Source organism: Humulus lupulus, chromosome X, assembly GCF_963169125.1.
Source record: "Humulus lupulus chromosome X, drHumLupu1.1, whole genome shotgun sequence".
Classification (NCBI taxonomy): Eukaryota; Viridiplantae; Streptophyta; class Magnoliopsida; order Rosales; family Cannabaceae; genus Humulus; species Humulus lupulus.
The window spans coordinates 174503548-174519931 of NC_084802.1; the positions used below are offsets into that span (position 1 = coordinate 174503548).

The following is a 16384-nucleotide window of genomic DNA, read 5'->3' on the forward strand; positions in this document are numbered from 1 at the left end:
ACTTCCAAAACTCCGTAATTTAAGTCCAATAACTTATTGAGTACAAACTTGCAATTGAAAACAATAATATTCTCATAATAGCTGTTTGCTACATATTACAGAAATACCAAAATGCAATGCTGATATTTATATATTATTAACTCTTTGAAAAAGAAAAAAGAAAAAAAAAAAACTAAATGGGAAGTTTTTAACTAGAGTCCACATATATAATCATGATTATTTAACTAGGCAGACCTTACATGCATGCATGAAGAATATAATAATAATCACACTGAGATCATTGGTCAAATAATTTGACCACAATTATACTAAAGGCGTCTCCCCAACCTGACAAAGTGAGGACATGATATTTCAAAGAAGATTCATTAATTTCCTTTTAATTTTCTCTATTGACTGATGATTTTTCATTTCTCATCCACTATATATATTTTTAAAAAGAAGCTAAGTTACGCAATAAACAAATCATCTAACCTGGAGATGATGAGGAAGCTATTATGGGTGACTTTACGCTTGTTCTGTCTTATGCTTATTCTCTTCCAATATCCCTCTTTTGTCCAACCCGGTGACATGTATGTTTTTGGTAATTAGAAAAACAATTTCAATTAAATTCCCTAATATTTACGATTGAATGATCACTTAACTCCCATAAGAAAAAATAATAATAATATAATTATTATGATTCCTTTTTTTAATCAAAACATCAGTGCTCTTATAATTAATAGAAAAAAAAAATACAAGAGGTATGGGAGTACAAGAACCTTACTACCCATATATAACGAAACAAACAGAAAACAAAATATGAAGTCCCTAGAACACAGAACTAAGAACTTTAAGTATAAGAATATTTACACAAAGCATTGCCAATCTCTACATAAATCCGAAAAAGGCACATTCTTAAACGGTAGTAATAAAAACCGACATCATCATTATCCTTATCATAATAAATAAATAAAGAACAGCAAGAAAAATGGTGAACACTGTTATCAACTTATCATCGTCACCACAATAATAATAACTAGAAGAGTAATCATCATCGATTTATCAAATGATAATATTAACAGCAATGACCACAGCAATAAAAGCCAACATCATAATGAAAATAATAATAACGACAATTAACTTTTAAATGTGTTAGTACATTGCAGGTATAAAAAAAGAAAATAAGAGAAGAATAAAAAAGTGTCTTGCCTGTAGTGGAGTTCCAGTTAACAACAATCTGTGAGAGCTCTAATAAAAGTGTCTTGCCTGTGTGTTGTATATGTATAATGGATAAAAGTGATGATGCTGCTTTTATGTCTAAATAAAAAAAGCTCTTAAAGTGTTCATTAGACAAATAATAGCTGTTGATACAAGTGTGACTTGTAAGAGAATATACAAGTATGTATGCATATATTTGTTGTGTTGATTTTAACTTTTTTAAAAGAGCATGTCAACATCTGACCTTTTTCTTGTTTTATAATGTTGATTAAAATGAATAGGTTAATATTTTGATTGGTTTTAAAGCATTGGATTAGTAGCTAATTGCAAGAGGTATGTTGCATTTGATTTAGTTTTTAAAAAATTCAATATTTTACAATTTTGAATGATAACTGTACTACTTTAGTGGAGTTTGAATATCTTAGATATTCATCCGTAGTGAAGTAGGTTCTGGGAATTCTGTGTGCTGTGGTGATAACGGAAGATTGAGAACTTGCATGTCTTAGTGAAGTAGGTTCTGAGAATTTTGTGTGCTGCGGTGATATATGGATGAAAACCTGTGTGCTGTTTGATTTGTTTGACATATTGGTGTTGATTGGGACAGATGGCTAGGCTAGTAAATTAGGGGATATGCTGCCCGATTTTCTATAAATTTTTTTGTACTTAGTTTTGTTTTGTATGTTTATTTTATTTTATTTTCTTAATTTTAATTTTTTATTAAAACAAATAGGCGCAATATGGACAAAGAATGGATGTCAGCTGATAGGATGTCAGTAGAATATATAAAAGAGGTCGATGAGTTTCTTAAATTTAGTTTGGATCATGCCAAAGATCCAAACTATATTTGTTGTCCTTGTAGTAAGTGTGGAAATATGAAAAAGATGACTGCCACAATAATAAAAGAGCACTTATATTTCCACGGGATAGACAAAAGTTATAAAATATGGTATTGGCATGGTGAAGAGCTTCATGTTACTCCGGACCCTCCTATGATGAATGAAGATCGGAATTATAGGCAATTGGATCGTGAGGATAATTTAGATGAAATGATTGACGATGCATATTATGAATCAGAAGTAGATCCCGTTAAGTTTGAAAATCTTCTTAATGACGCTGAAAAGCCGATTTACTCTGGTTGCACTAAATTTTCAAAGTTGTCAGCCCTTCTTAGATTGTACAATATAAAAGCCAAAAATGGATGGAGTGATAAGAGTTTTACGGAATTGTTAGTTTTTTTGAAAGATTTACTGCCTGAAGAAAACGAGATGCCCGTATCATTTTACGAGGCTAAGAAAACTATGTGCTCAACAGGCTTGCAATATGAAAAAATACATGCTTGTCCTAATGATTGCGTATTATATCAGAATAGCCTTGTAGATGTGAATTGGTGTCCTACTTGTGGTGTGTCCAGATGGCAAAAGAAAAGGAATTTAGAGGAAGTTAAGGAAGGAGTACCAGCAAAAGTTTTGTGGTATATTCCTCCAATTCCTCGTTTGATTCGATTTTATCGAAATGTTGATCATGCTAAGAATTTGACTTGGCATGCGAATGAGAGAATAAAGGACGGTAGACTTAGACATCCTGCTGACTCACCAGCGTGAAAGACAGTGGATTTTGAATGGCCTTCATTTGCCAATGAACCTAGAAATATTCGTCTAGCTCTTTCTACGGATGGAATTAATCCTCATACTTCTCTCAGTAGTAAGTATAGTTGTTGGCCTGTTATGCTAGTCATATATAATTTACCGCCATGGCTTTGTATGAAAAGGAAGTTTACCTTACTGACCTTGTTGATATCTGGACCTAAACAACCTGGTAACGATATTGACGTCTACTTAGCTCCCCTAATTGATGACTTGAAAACTTTATGGAATGAAGGAGTTAGGGCTTATGATGCATACCGAAAAGAAGAATTTACCCTTCAAGCGGTGTTGTTATGGACAATCAACGACTTCCCCGCTTATGGAAATTTATCTGGTTACAGTGTAAAAGGATACAAAGCTTGTCCTATTTGTGAGGAGAAGACTTTCTCTCAATATTTGAAACATTCCCGCAAGGTGTGCTATATGGGACATAGAAAATTCTTGCCCTGGAGACATTATTTTAGAACTTGGAAAAATGCATTCAATGGTGAACAAGAGTTTGGTTTGGCTCCAGTTCCTTTGACTGGGAATCAAGTACTTAATAAAGTATCTGTAATTCAGTTTAAGGTGGGAAAGCCTATTGTTTGTCCAATTAAGAAGAAGAAGGGTCGTGGAAAGAGTGTTGGCAAGGATAAGACTGAAGTTAGTTTGACTAGTGCGGATGAGTCTACAAGTCCTTGGAAGAAAAAATCAATTTTCTTTGAGCTTGAATATTGGGAAAAGTTACTTTTGCGACATAATTTAGATGTCATGCACATTGAAAAAAATGTGTGTGGTAGTCTAATAGGAACTTTGTTAAATATTCCAAGTAAAAGTAAGGACGGTATTAAAGCTCGGAAAGACTTGGCTGCATTGGGCTTGCGAAAAAACCTACATCCAAAAGCTAGCCCTAATAGAACATTTTTACCGGCAGCTTGTTACACACTCACTAAGGATGAGAAAAAAGAACTTTGCAATTGTATATACAATATTAAAGTTCCAGAAGGGTATTCTTCAAACATAAGAACGTTGGTGGATATGAAGAATTTGAATTTGGTCGGCATGAAATCTCATAATTGTCATGTCCTATTCCAACACATTCTACCTGTGGCTATTCGTGGTGTGCTACCTAGAAAGGTTCGAGAAATAATCACACGGATGTGTTTGTTTTTCAAGTATTTATGTTGTAAGACGATTGACGTTTCAACGTTAGACAATTTACAAGTGGAGATTGCTATAATCTTGTGTTACTTAGAGGGATTCTTCCCACCTTCTTTTTTTGACATAATGGTGCATCTTACAGTCCATTTGGTTAGAGAGATTAAACTATGCGGACCTGTTTATTTAAGATGGATGTATCTCTTTGAGCGATACATGAAGATTCTTAAGAGTTATGTTAGAAATAGAAGTAGACCCGAAGGATGTATTGTTGAATGCTATATTGTAGAAGAAGCCATTGAATTTTGTTCAGAATACTTGTATGGTGTGACAAGCGTGGGCGATCAATCTACATTAAATAAAAGTAATGGTGGTTATGGTGGAAAAGGTGGTGTTATATGCTCAATAACTCAAGATGAAAGACATGAAGCACACTGTCTTGTATTGCAAAACATTGATGAGATTCAACCTTACATCGAGTAAGTTATCTTAGACAGTATGATATCATAAAACATTATTGTGATATTTGTATTGATTCATACTAATTTTGCATACATTTATGAAGGAATCATTTTGTTTGGCTTCGGAAAAAATATCCATCTAAGTCAAAGAACCAAAAATAGACCCAAGATGAACACTATCGTACGTTTAGTACTTGGTTAGAGAACAAGGTATTGATTTGAGTAAATAATTTTAAATATTTTGTTTTGATTGCATGACATGTTATTAATTATTATTTCATGTTTTTGAACAAAAGTTGCAATTGAAGTGACCCACACGTCGTGTCATGTGTCGGACATAGTTAAGTGGATTTCTCGTGGTCCTTCTCTGAATGTGTTTAAGTACCCATCATACATCATCAACGGTACTCAATTCAATACTTTGGAACGAGATAATGTAAGAACCACACAGAATAGTGGAGTTTGTATTGTAGCAAAAACTGTGCAAATCTCTAGTTCAAAGGACAAAAATCCTGTAGAGTGTGATATGACATTTTATGGAGTAATCCAAGAAATTTGGGAATTAGATTATACTACAACTAGAGTGCCGGTCTTCTTATGTGATTGGGTGAAAAGTGACAAGGGAGTAAAGGTTGATGATTTAGGTTTTACTTCAGTTGATTTAAATCGAATTGGGCACAAAAATGATCGTTTCATAATGGCAACACAAGCCAAACTAGTTTTTTATGTGAATGATCCATCAGACAAGCAATGGTCAGTCGTGGTTCCTACTCAACCGATAGATTGGAGAGACAAAGAGAATGATGTAGATGACTTACCACTCCTTCAACAACCTGTCACAATTCCCGAACCACAGCTTACCGAATACCCTATTGATGATGGTGTAAATGACGATGATATTTGTTTGCGTTTTGATGGTGACGGTGTATGGGTTGATCATATACTGTGATAAATGTTGACTTGTTTTTTCTTCTTCTGAAGGTTGGATTTGTTCATTTTATATTTAATTTTCCTATCATATTGACGATTGCCTATTAACATTGTTTATAATCGTTTCCTTTTCAGATATTTCCATGGCTGATCCAGGAGGTTTTGATGATGATTGTCCACTTCCTGGACTTGATGATGATTGTCCACTTCCTGGACTTGAAAATAATGTTGGTCAGGAGGAGATTGATGACACTGCTATAGTGCATGTGAGATCTGTTAGGGGACTATGTACCATGCCCGACATAGTCAAGATGCGAAGTGAAGGTGTTAAGGTACCGATCAAGTTCAATGAATATGGACAAGTGATTGGTACAATGAGATCAAAATTGGGATCAATGATCGGATCAACTATCAAGAGGTGTGCTTCAATCACACACGCGAGTTGTGATAAAGTCCCTAAATCAGACAAAGAAAATTTTTGGAAAATCATTAAGGTATTTTCTCTATCACTATAATATATGTTGTTTGTATTTTTAATGTAAACTAACGATATGTATTGTTTTCAATTGTAGGCTACATTTGACATATACCATAAATCAAAAAGAAAAATTATGTCAAGGGCAACAAAACGATGGAGATTATTCAAATCCCATCTGACTAAGGTATGCATCTATGATGTACTTGATGCAAATCCGACCATCAAGACGTTCAATATGCCAAGAGGTTACTCACAATTGATCACTAAAACAGAATGGGATGAGTTCTGTGTTTCACGCATGACTGATGATTGGAAGAAAATAAGAAAAATACATCAAGATCGTCGAAAAAAAAATAAACACAACCATCATATGTCACGAGGTGTGTATTTGTTGGCACTGGAAAGGCTGCAACAAAAAAAATTTGGACTCGAGGTGTCTGAAATCGACAGGTCACAGTTGTGGTTGGCGGGACATTCTAACAAAAAGGGTGAGCCGGTTGGTACCGAGGCAACAAGCGTAGCTCGCAACATAGTAAGTGTACTACATTTTATATGATTGGATTACTTATTTTTAATGAGAATAACTATATTTCTATATTTTTTTTGCAGGAGCACTATACTAAGCTCATGAGTGAAGGAAAATTTGAACCTGATGGGTCTTAGGGATGTGCTTACTATGGCATTAGGCACCCCTGAGAGCAGAGGGCGAGTGAGGGGTATTGGGCTCGGTGTAACGCCTAGCCAATTCTGGAAAACCCCACTATCCAGTAAGAAAAAGGGAAAAGAATTTGAGGCTTCCTCAGTTGAGGCTCGATTTGCAATGATGGAAGAAAAATACCGTCAACAAGAAGGAATAATGAAACAACAACAAGAAATGATCAAAAGACAAGAGGAAATGATGCGACAGTTTAAGGAACAGATAAAAGGACAACATAGTGGCTTTGGAGGATACACTCATGCGTCAGTGCCAAACTATGGATCACCCATAGATCAGGTGACACCATCTCATCAGGCATCACCGAAATCGCAGCATCAACCTCTAGCACCCCCGCCCCCACAACCAGAAGAGGCACCTGTGTTTATCCCCACTTCTGGATCAAATCAGGTATAGCTTTATCTTTTTAAAATCTAAATTTGTGAACTTGTATAACATATTTATACATATCTAAATATGTGCAGGATAAAATGATTGAATGCAAATTTGCATTAGGCTCTATCACCAACATCGTTGGTAGGGGATACATTCTAGTTACTAGTAGCTCAGACATCCATGGAGAAAACTTAGGAGAAAACTACCGCGGTGCAATTGAGTTTGCTGACCAACCTGATGCTCTACTTGTTAACCCGATCCCTGACAGTGAGATTTATACAGTCAAACAAGCTATTGGGAGTTTGATACGTTGGCCCAAGTCGCTAGTCATCTTCAATGGAGCAACACAGGTAATTCTTGTAAGATTATTAAATTTTTATTTACTTATTCTATTATTAATTATTTGTTATGGGTTTATTATTAGGAGGTCGTGAAAAGAAAAGGAAAGCAAGCTGGGAAAAAAACTTCTCTACCATTAGCACCACAAACTTAAAAACTAGTTCCAAAACGAGCGCCTAAGGAGTCATTGTCACAAGAGGTGCAACAACCATCTTCATTGTCGCCTAAGTTAAGACAAGTTTTTGAAATCGTCAATGCTTGGCCTAAACATGATTATGCCGTTGAAGTGTCTATTGACTTTGATGTGTTTGGCCATGCTTGTGAATATTTTGCTCTATTTCGGGATGAAATACTTGAATTTTGTAGAAATGAGATGATTGGACAATCATGTATTGTCTTCTACATGAGGTATGCTCTATATGAAGTTAATAATATTTATTGTAAGGATTTTCTTTCATCAATTATTTAGTTTTCTTATTAATACATTATATTTGTTTATAGGATTTTGTACCAGACACTATTATTAGACGAGGAAAAGAAAGGATCATTGTTGTTTATGAATCCGAATAAGGTTTCTACTTCCGTGACTCGTGCAGATAGTCGTGCTCAAGCTTTATGTGATAGGATGTTATATTGCACGTCTAAAAAGCATGATTGGATAGTTATGCCTTATAACCATGGGTAAGTTTAATTAATATGCTTTTCATTGATACAAACAAATAGAATTTAAAATTAACAACTTTGTAATACTTGTTCTTTCAACAGGGAGCATTGGATGTTATTTTTATTATTTCCCTATTGGCATTATTGTTGTTTTCTCGATCCTCTCAATGCACCATTAGATAACAGGACAACCATCAAGGAGACCATCCATGATGCATTTGAGATGTATTTCACAGAAAGAATGAAAGCACGTCAAAAGATCAACAAACGCCCATTGGGAGTAATGTATTTCCAACCTACGGTATGTTTCTATTTGTATATAGTTTATGTATATGTAAAGATGTTTAAGATATTTAATACTAAGAATTATACATGTATTACCAATCTTTATATAGTGCCGTAAACAACCAAACAATATCGACTGTGGATATTACGTTATGAGGATGATGAAGAATGTACTTATCAAAGGCACTCAATCATATTTTTTAGGACTCGCAAAGCGAGTCCTAAAAAATCTATTAAAGGCACTCAACCAGATTTTTTAGGACTCGCAACGCGAGTCCTAAAAAACCTTAGTTTTTAAGACTCTCAAATAGAGGACTCGCGGCCCGCGAGTCCTAAAAACTTTTTTAGGACTCGCAATGCTAGTCCTAAAAAATATTTTTTGTAGGACATTTTTTATTTTTTTAATGAAAATTTTCTTGGAGTACATAATTTGGACAATAAAAAATGAACTTTTGTATGCTCTCAATAAATATTAAATGAATTGTTGACTTTTTTGTGTTAATCTGCATCTTGTGCATTGGATCACAATTGTAAATATTGAGCCAAATATAACATTAACTCATTTTTTGTGCTAAATTTGGCACAAATTTTAGAGTAAATTACATTTTATATGAGATTTTTAATAGAGTTTGCAAATATTTGACTTTTTCTCAAGAAAAGTTAATCTATGACTTTTTTTAAGAATTTTCAATTTTATAGGTTTAGTTTCCCATATTTTTGTATAAATATTTGTTTATGTCATAGTTGTACTCTTAATCAAATTTTATTAATTTGGAAGTGTATGTTTGTAATTTCATTATTTTTTTTAGCTTATTTGATTTTTTTTATATCAATTTTATATAACTATTTTTATATTAATTTTTTCGTTGGTTGTTTTACAAATTTTTTATTATTTTCTTTTGTAATATGAATTGTGTTAATGATTTTTTTATTCATTATAAACATTTTTTCCTTTTTTAGATTGTAAGTTTTTTTTCAAAACCTGAGTAAGCTAACTAGTTACTTAATTGATTTTTCATAGTTATGTAAAAAAAATCCTAGAGCTAGGTTAAATAACATGTATCAAAAGGGGTAACCAGTTATTTGTTTGATTTTTTCCATTATGTAAAAAAAAGTCCTAGAGCCACGCTAAATAACATGTATCAGGAGGGATAATCAGTTACCATGAGAGGAGTAACCTTCTGCCATAAAAGGGGTAACCAGTTACCATAAGAGGGTGACATGTCACTCATATTAGAAACGAACAAAAACATCAAATTTGAAGGAAAAAGAGGAAGAACACTTCATTAAATAAGGAAGTATAAATTTAGTAGCATAGGTAACCAATTACCGTAAAGAACCCAGAAATATACAAACACATCAGAACGTGAAGGTAACTAGTTACCTCAAAAATATACGCATAAAGAACATGAAGGTAACCAGTTATCACAGACCTGAAGATTGAAAAAAAACAGATCTGACCACGAACCAACCTCCTCCCTTGCCTCCACCCATCACCAGAACCCCCATTCCCCTGCGCGCAGAACCCTGTCGTAACCTCAGCCATCCCCATCATTTTGCACAGCTCCGAGCACCATGGATCACATTTAGTCCAGGCACCACCCTTCTCCCTCGCTTTCGACCACTACCAACACATCCCTCGCCTAAGCCTAGCCTCGTCGTTTTGGATTTGGGGACTCGCGAATGGGTGTTCTTGGCTGGGTTTGACGGAGGTGCGCACCTAAGGTGAGTCGCATGTGGTGAGGGTGGGTGGCTAGAGATGATGGTGGAAATGGTGAGTGTAACGTCCCAAATTACCTAATAAGGCTTAGGGCCTTGATTAAGGGGCCAAGATGGCAGATTATGGAAAATTATGTGTTTATGTTATATATTTGTGTGTAATTATATGATTATGTGAGTTATATTATAATATGACTAGATATGCATGTTTAGGTGTATTAAATATGCATGTGGACTCGTTTCTTATTAGAAGGGTAATTTTGGTAATTTGGAATATTTGGAATATATGTGATATATGTGTGAGACCACATTATTATGTGGATATATTTGGGTTACTCGGCACAGGGCGATCCTAGGGAGAAAGTTAGCGGGAAAGTCACAACGGGACCTAATACCTGACTCGGGGTGAGTCAAGGGGTATTATGGGTAGTAAATTACCGGGTTATCGGGTAAGGGGAATAAATAATCGAGGATATATTTGGAGTTTGTGATATTATGAGGCAATTTTGGGGGTTTTGATCATTTTGCCCTCGAGGACATTTTTGGTACCCCAAGCCTCGGGATTTTCTTAAGGTTACTTAGAGTCTAAGTAAACCTCATATACACCAAAACAAAGGAAAACACGTTCAACATACTCTCTCTCTTTCTCTCTCTCACACACACTCACTAAAATTCATTGGGAATTCTTGCGAATTAGAAGGAATCGAGGCTAGCTTAGACTAGGGATTGCTTGGGGGGAAGCTCAGCATCATTTGGGGCAATTGAGGTAATGATTTCCAACCTTGAATCCCTATGTTTTTTTGGTTTTTAGCTATGTTTTGGAGATTAGAAACTCAATTCTTAATTTTGGGATTTGATGGGGTTTTGGCCAAGTTTAGGCTTGGGTTTTGTGTGTTTTGAGGTGCTGAGTTGATTGGGAACTTTACCTTGGGGGTTTAGCTATGTTTGGATAGGTTCTTGGTGGGTTTTGGTTTGAAGAAAACTGGGAAATTTCTGAGTATTCATGGTGAGTCGCGGCCCTGTTCTTGGGGCGCCATGACTCTCATGAACAGGAATGAGAAGGAGGTGCTGAACCTCCATTTGAGTCGTGGCGCACTTCGAAACAAAGGAGAGTGTAACGCCCTACTTCCTTAGAGTCAATACTAAGTGAGTTTAAAAATGTGCTACACACTCGCTAATCGAGGTTTTAAGTCAAACAGTGTATTTAAGCCGTACACAAAGGAAAAACATTAGAAGTAGTAATTTTTCATAGTAAATCATAAAAGCTTTACACTTGGGATCCCAAAATACAGTTTAGAAATATTTACAACATAAAAACTGTACTAAGTCAGCTGAACGACAAAATCTAAATTTACAAACATCTCCCAAAATCCTCTGGCTGTGGCAGCCAAGCCGGCCAAACATGTACACGCCGCCTCACGCCTATTGTACTCATGGTTGGTTGATCTTCTCTTTACCCTTACCTGCACCATAGAGCATCTGTGAGCCGAAGCCCAGCAAGAAACCCACAAAGAGATAACATATGCAACACATATATCAAACACATAAACAGGCCACCAATGGCTAAACACATACGGCCTAGCCGTCCCAGGCGTTTACCAAGCCCTGGGTTCACGGACCATGCCGTGAGGATATCCTAGGTATCCTTCTAGGGACTCGCCCTGGCAACTCGCACTCTACGTGCTCAACGCTGCTCTCGGCCCCTTGCCGTTCTCGATCTACACCGTTCCCAGCTCTAGCCGACCATTCACATCATAATACACATTGCATAACAAGCAAGTATAGAATTCCAGCATATTCAGTTAAAGGGCTACGCCCCACAGTTCTAACATATTGGGCTCGGCCCTGCATATCAATTCCATTCAAACACATTGGGCTCAGCCCTACACACAAGCTCTATGGGAACAAGGGTTTTCTTACTTGAGTTCCGAGCTTTCTGAGCACCGATGCCCCGAGCACAGTCCTCTAACGTGAGCCTCGTCGAAACCCTAGTCACAACACAGTAACAATGTCCATCTATCAAATTCTAATCCAATAAATAACTTCGAGCCATAACCCCAACCTCCGGGACCTTGAATTCTATCAATCCGGGTGATAAAATCCATCCCGAGCCTTACCCATTAAATTCCAAAGACTAAATACCCTTAAAAACTTAGATTCGCACTAAGGGCCGCGGCCCCACCCACAAGAGTCGCGGCTAGCCTCAAAACAGAACCTAGCACCTCACTAACCCCCACACGGGCTGCGGCGCGCCCACCAAGCGCCGCGGCGCGCGTGAACCTCTTGGCCACCCTGGCCGCGCGCGCACACAAGCCGCGGCTCTCACCTACGAACCCAGAATTCCTCATCAGTTTGCTACCTTTCCTTCAAGCCAATCCTCACCAAAACCAAACTAACAATCCTAGATAATTAACACCATCATTCCAGCTCAATAACAACACTAAAACCCCATTGAATCCTACTCCAAAACTCAGCTAAGGCACCCAAAAGTAGACCAAGCTTGACCAACATGCAATCCTCAAAACCAGCAGAAATTCAAGACCAAATCTTAATAATTAGAACTTACCTCTTACTGAATTAAGCTTCTGAACCAGTTCCCCCTATGCCTCAATCTTCAAGCTTCAAGTTCCCTTAGATTTCTCCAGCTGAAAACCTTTAGCTTTAAGTTGATTTCCCTTAGGTTTCCCTTGAGTTTTCCTTAGAGAGTGAAAGAGAGAGAGAAGTAAGAACTATCTTCAGTTGGGAGGAGGTATGAGTCGGTTTCTAAAGTTTCTAAACTATTCCTCTATTTTGTTTTACTTGACTTAAGTCTAAAGGGTTACCTCAAGGCTCGGGGTACCAAAACGTCCCCGAGGGCAAAATGGTAAATTTCCCCAATATTCCCGCCTAGACATTCTATCCTCGAATATATCTACAAATGTTTATTTCCATGTCCCGATAATCCCATAACACACCTAGTACCCAAATTACCCCTCGACTCGCCCCGAGTCCGAATCTCAACCCTGTTGTGACTTTCTGACTAACCGCTCACCAGGACTGTCTCGATCCGTGCTACACAAATATATCACATATACATAGCATTTATCACATTTATCACACTTATGCCCCTAATATCCAGACGGGGCCTACATGCACATTTAACTCAATTAAACATGCATCATAATTATATATTCACATAAATCCACATATAAGCATATTAAATCACTTATTGCCCTCCAGGCGCACTAATCAAGACCCTAAGCCCGATTAGCAAATTCGGGTCGTTACAACTATCCCCTCCTTACAGAAATTTCGTCCTCGAAATTAACTGAACAACTCGGGATACCGCTCCCTCATCTCTGACTCAAGTTCCCACGTCGCCTCCTCAACCTTGTTGTTTCTCCATAGCACTTTCACCAAGGCGATGGTCTTGTTCCTCAAGTCCTTATCTTTTCGGTCAAGAATTTGAACCAGCTTCTCCTCATAGGATAAATCCTGATCAAGCTCCAAATTCTCAAAACTTAAAACATGCGTTGAATCTGACATATATTTCCGGAGCATGGATACATGGAATACATCATGAACCCCTGATAAAGCTGGAGGCATCGCTAATCTGTAGGCTACCTCTCCAACCCATTCCAGAATCTCGAAGGGGCCAACATACCTGGGGCTCAACTTACCCCGAACACCAAACCGTTTCACACCCCTCATGGGTGAAACCCTAAGGAACACATGATTACTAACCTGGAACTCCACGCTCCTGCGTCTCAGGTCTGAATAACTTTTCTGTCAACTCTGGGAAGCGAGCATACGCGCTCTAATCTTCTCAACTGCCTCATTGGTCCTCTGAACCATCTCTGGACCCAAGTATCTCCTCTCACCTGTCTCATCCCAATGAATAGGTGATCTACACTTTCTTCCATAAAGCATCTCGTACGGAGCCACACCAATGGTCGCCTGATAACTGTTGTTGTACGAGAACTCGATCAAAGGAAGATACTTACTCCACGATCCCCCAAAGTCAAGCACACAGGCTCGCAGCAGATCCTCCAATACCTGAATCGTCCTCTCAGACTGCCGATCCGTCTGAGGATGATAAGCTGTACTAAACCGTAACTGCGTGCCCATAGCCTTCTGCAGACTCTCCCAAAACTTGGAGTTGAAGGTGGGATCTCTGTCCGACACTATCGACCTCGGAGCCCCATGAAGTCGAACAATCTCCTTCACATACAACTCAGCGTACTGTTCCACAGTATAAGTTGTTCTAACAGGCACAAAGTGGGTGGACTTGGTATACCTATCCACAATCACCCACACTGAGTCATGCTTTCCCACAGTTCTTTGTAAACCAACTACGAAATCCATAGTAATGTCTTCCCATTTCCATTCTGGAATCCCCAAAGGCTGCAATAACCCCGCTGGCCTCTGGTGCTCAGCTTTAACCTGCTGACAAGTTAAGCACTTAGCCACATAATCCACCACATCCCTCTTCATGCCCGACCACCAATACAGAGTTCTCAAGTCCTGGTACATCTTCGTCGTACCCGTGTGCAAAGAATAGGGAGTGGTATGCGATTCATCCAAGATCTCTCGCCGAATATCAGAATCCACCGGAAAACAAATCTGACCCTTATACTTCAGTAATCCCATCTCTGAAATGGAGAAGTCCTTTGTCGCTCCGACTAAGGCATTCTCCCTATGTCCTCTCAACTGAGAATCTTTCCCTTTCACTTCCTTGATCCTCTCAAGGAGTGTAGACTGAAGAGTGATGTTGGCCAACTGACCAACCACCAACTCTATACCAGCTCTGGTCATCTCCTCAGCTAACTTATCAGATATCTGCCTCGAGCTAAACAACCGTCCTGGGCCCTTCCGACTCAATGCATCAGCCACTACATTAGCCTTCCCAGGATGGTAAAGGATATCACAATCATAATCCTTAACCAACTCCAGCCACCACCTCTGGCGCATATTTAAGTCCTTCTGGGTAAAGAAATACTTTAGGCTCTTATAGGTTGGTGTATATCTCGCATTTCTCACCATAAAGATAATGCCTTCAAATCTTAAGTGCAAACACCACCGCTGCCAACTCCAGGTCATGCATAGGATATCTCTGCTCATATTCCTTCAACTGCCTCGATGCATAGGCTATTACCTTGCCAGCTTGCATCAACACGCACCCCAAACCCTGCCAGGATGCATCACAGTAGACCACAAACTTTTCATTCTCTGTCGGCAAGCTAAGTACTGGCGCAGTAATCAATCGCCGCTTCAGTTCCTTAAAACTGTTCTCACATCTATCCGTCCAGACATATTTAGTCTTCTTCTTTGTCAACTCTGTCAATGGCGTAGCTATTCTGGAGAACCCCTCAACAAATCGCTGATAATACCCTGCCAGACCCAAGAAGCTTCTCACTTCAGGAACATTGCTCGGTCTAGGCCAATCTCTGACCGCCTCAATCTTACTTGGGTCAACCAGAATCCCCTCCTTACTGACGATATGGCCCAGAAATGTAACTTGCGGCAACCAGAACTCACACTTACTAAACTTAGGATATAACTTATGCTCTCTCAACCATTGTAATACCAACAACAAATGCTGCTCATGCTCTACCCCTGACTGGGGAATACACTAGGATGTCGTCGATGAATACGATCACAAACTTATCCAGATAATCCTTGAAAACCCTATTCATCATATCCATAAAAGTTGCTGGGGCATTGGTTAATCCAAAGGACATAACCAGGAATTCATAGTGTCCATACCTAGTTGAGAAAGTGGTCTTTGGTATGTCCTCCTCTTTAATCCTTAACTGTGGTAACCTGATCGGAGATCTATCTTGGAAAACACTGTTCTTCCCTGTAGCTGATCAAATAAATCGTCGATCCTAGGCAGTGGATACTTGTTCTTAATGGTTAACTTGTTCAGCTCCCTGTAATCAGTACACATCCTAAGGGACCCATCCTTCTTCTTAACGAACAACACTGGTGCACCCCATGGCGAGAAACTCGGTCTAATGAACCCAAAGTCAAGTAACTCTTGCAACTGAATCTTCAACTCCTTTAGCTCCGTCGGAGCCATTCTATAAGGTGTCCTAGATACTGGCTCCGCTCCTGGTACTAACTCTATAACAAAATCAATCTCCCTCTGCGGTGGCAACCCTGACAAATTCGCTAGAAACAAATCCGGAAACTCACACACCACCCTTGTCTCACCCGGTCCAACCGGCACCACCCTAGAATTATCCACAACGCTTGCCAGGAATCCTATGCAACCTCCCTACATCAGGTCCCTAGCCCTTAGGGCTGAAATCATTGGTACACGCGGTCCATTAACTGACCCCACAAACACAAAGGGTACCTCCCCTTCTGGTTCAAAAGTCACCATTCTGCGCCTGCAGTCAATCGTTGCCCCATATTTGGATAGCCAATCCATTCCCAAAATCATGTCAAAATCATCCAT

The 16384-nt window shown here is 38.4% G+C and overlaps 3 protein-coding genes across 3 annotated transcripts; all 3 read left to right on the forward strand.

The window, feature by feature from the left end:
* The first annotated feature begins 1934 nt into the window (after positions 1-1934).
* LOC133806465 (uncharacterized) lies at positions 1935-2798 on the forward strand. Its single transcript, XM_062244563.1, has one exon. It carries the CDS (start codon positions 1935-1937, stop codon positions 2796-2798), a length of 864 nt encoding a protein of 287 aa, XP_062100547.1.
* Positions 2799-3263: 465 nt separating this feature from the next.
* LOC133806466 (uncharacterized) lies at positions 3264-5387 on the forward strand. Its single transcript, XM_062244564.1, has 2 exons — positions 3264-4456; positions 4934-5387. The coding sequence occupies exons 1-2, from the start codon at positions 3264-3266 to the stop codon at positions 5385-5387; spliced, it is 1647 nt and encodes a 548-aa protein (XP_062100548.1).
* A 15-nt stretch (positions 5388-5402) lies between these two features.
* LOC133803824 (uncharacterized) lies at positions 5403-7853 on the forward strand. The gene is made up of 7 exons (XM_062241953.1): positions 5403-5419; positions 5525-5862; positions 5941-6378; positions 6456-6951; positions 7026-7286; positions 7361-7683; positions 7777-7853. Exons 2-4 carry the CDS (start codon positions 5662-5664, stop codon positions 6507-6509), a joined length of 693 nt encoding a protein of 230 aa, XP_062097937.1. The 5' UTR covers positions 5403-5419; positions 5525-5661; the 3' UTR covers positions 6510-6951; positions 7026-7286; positions 7361-7683; positions 7777-7853.
* Positions 7854-16384: the final 8531 nt, after the last annotated feature.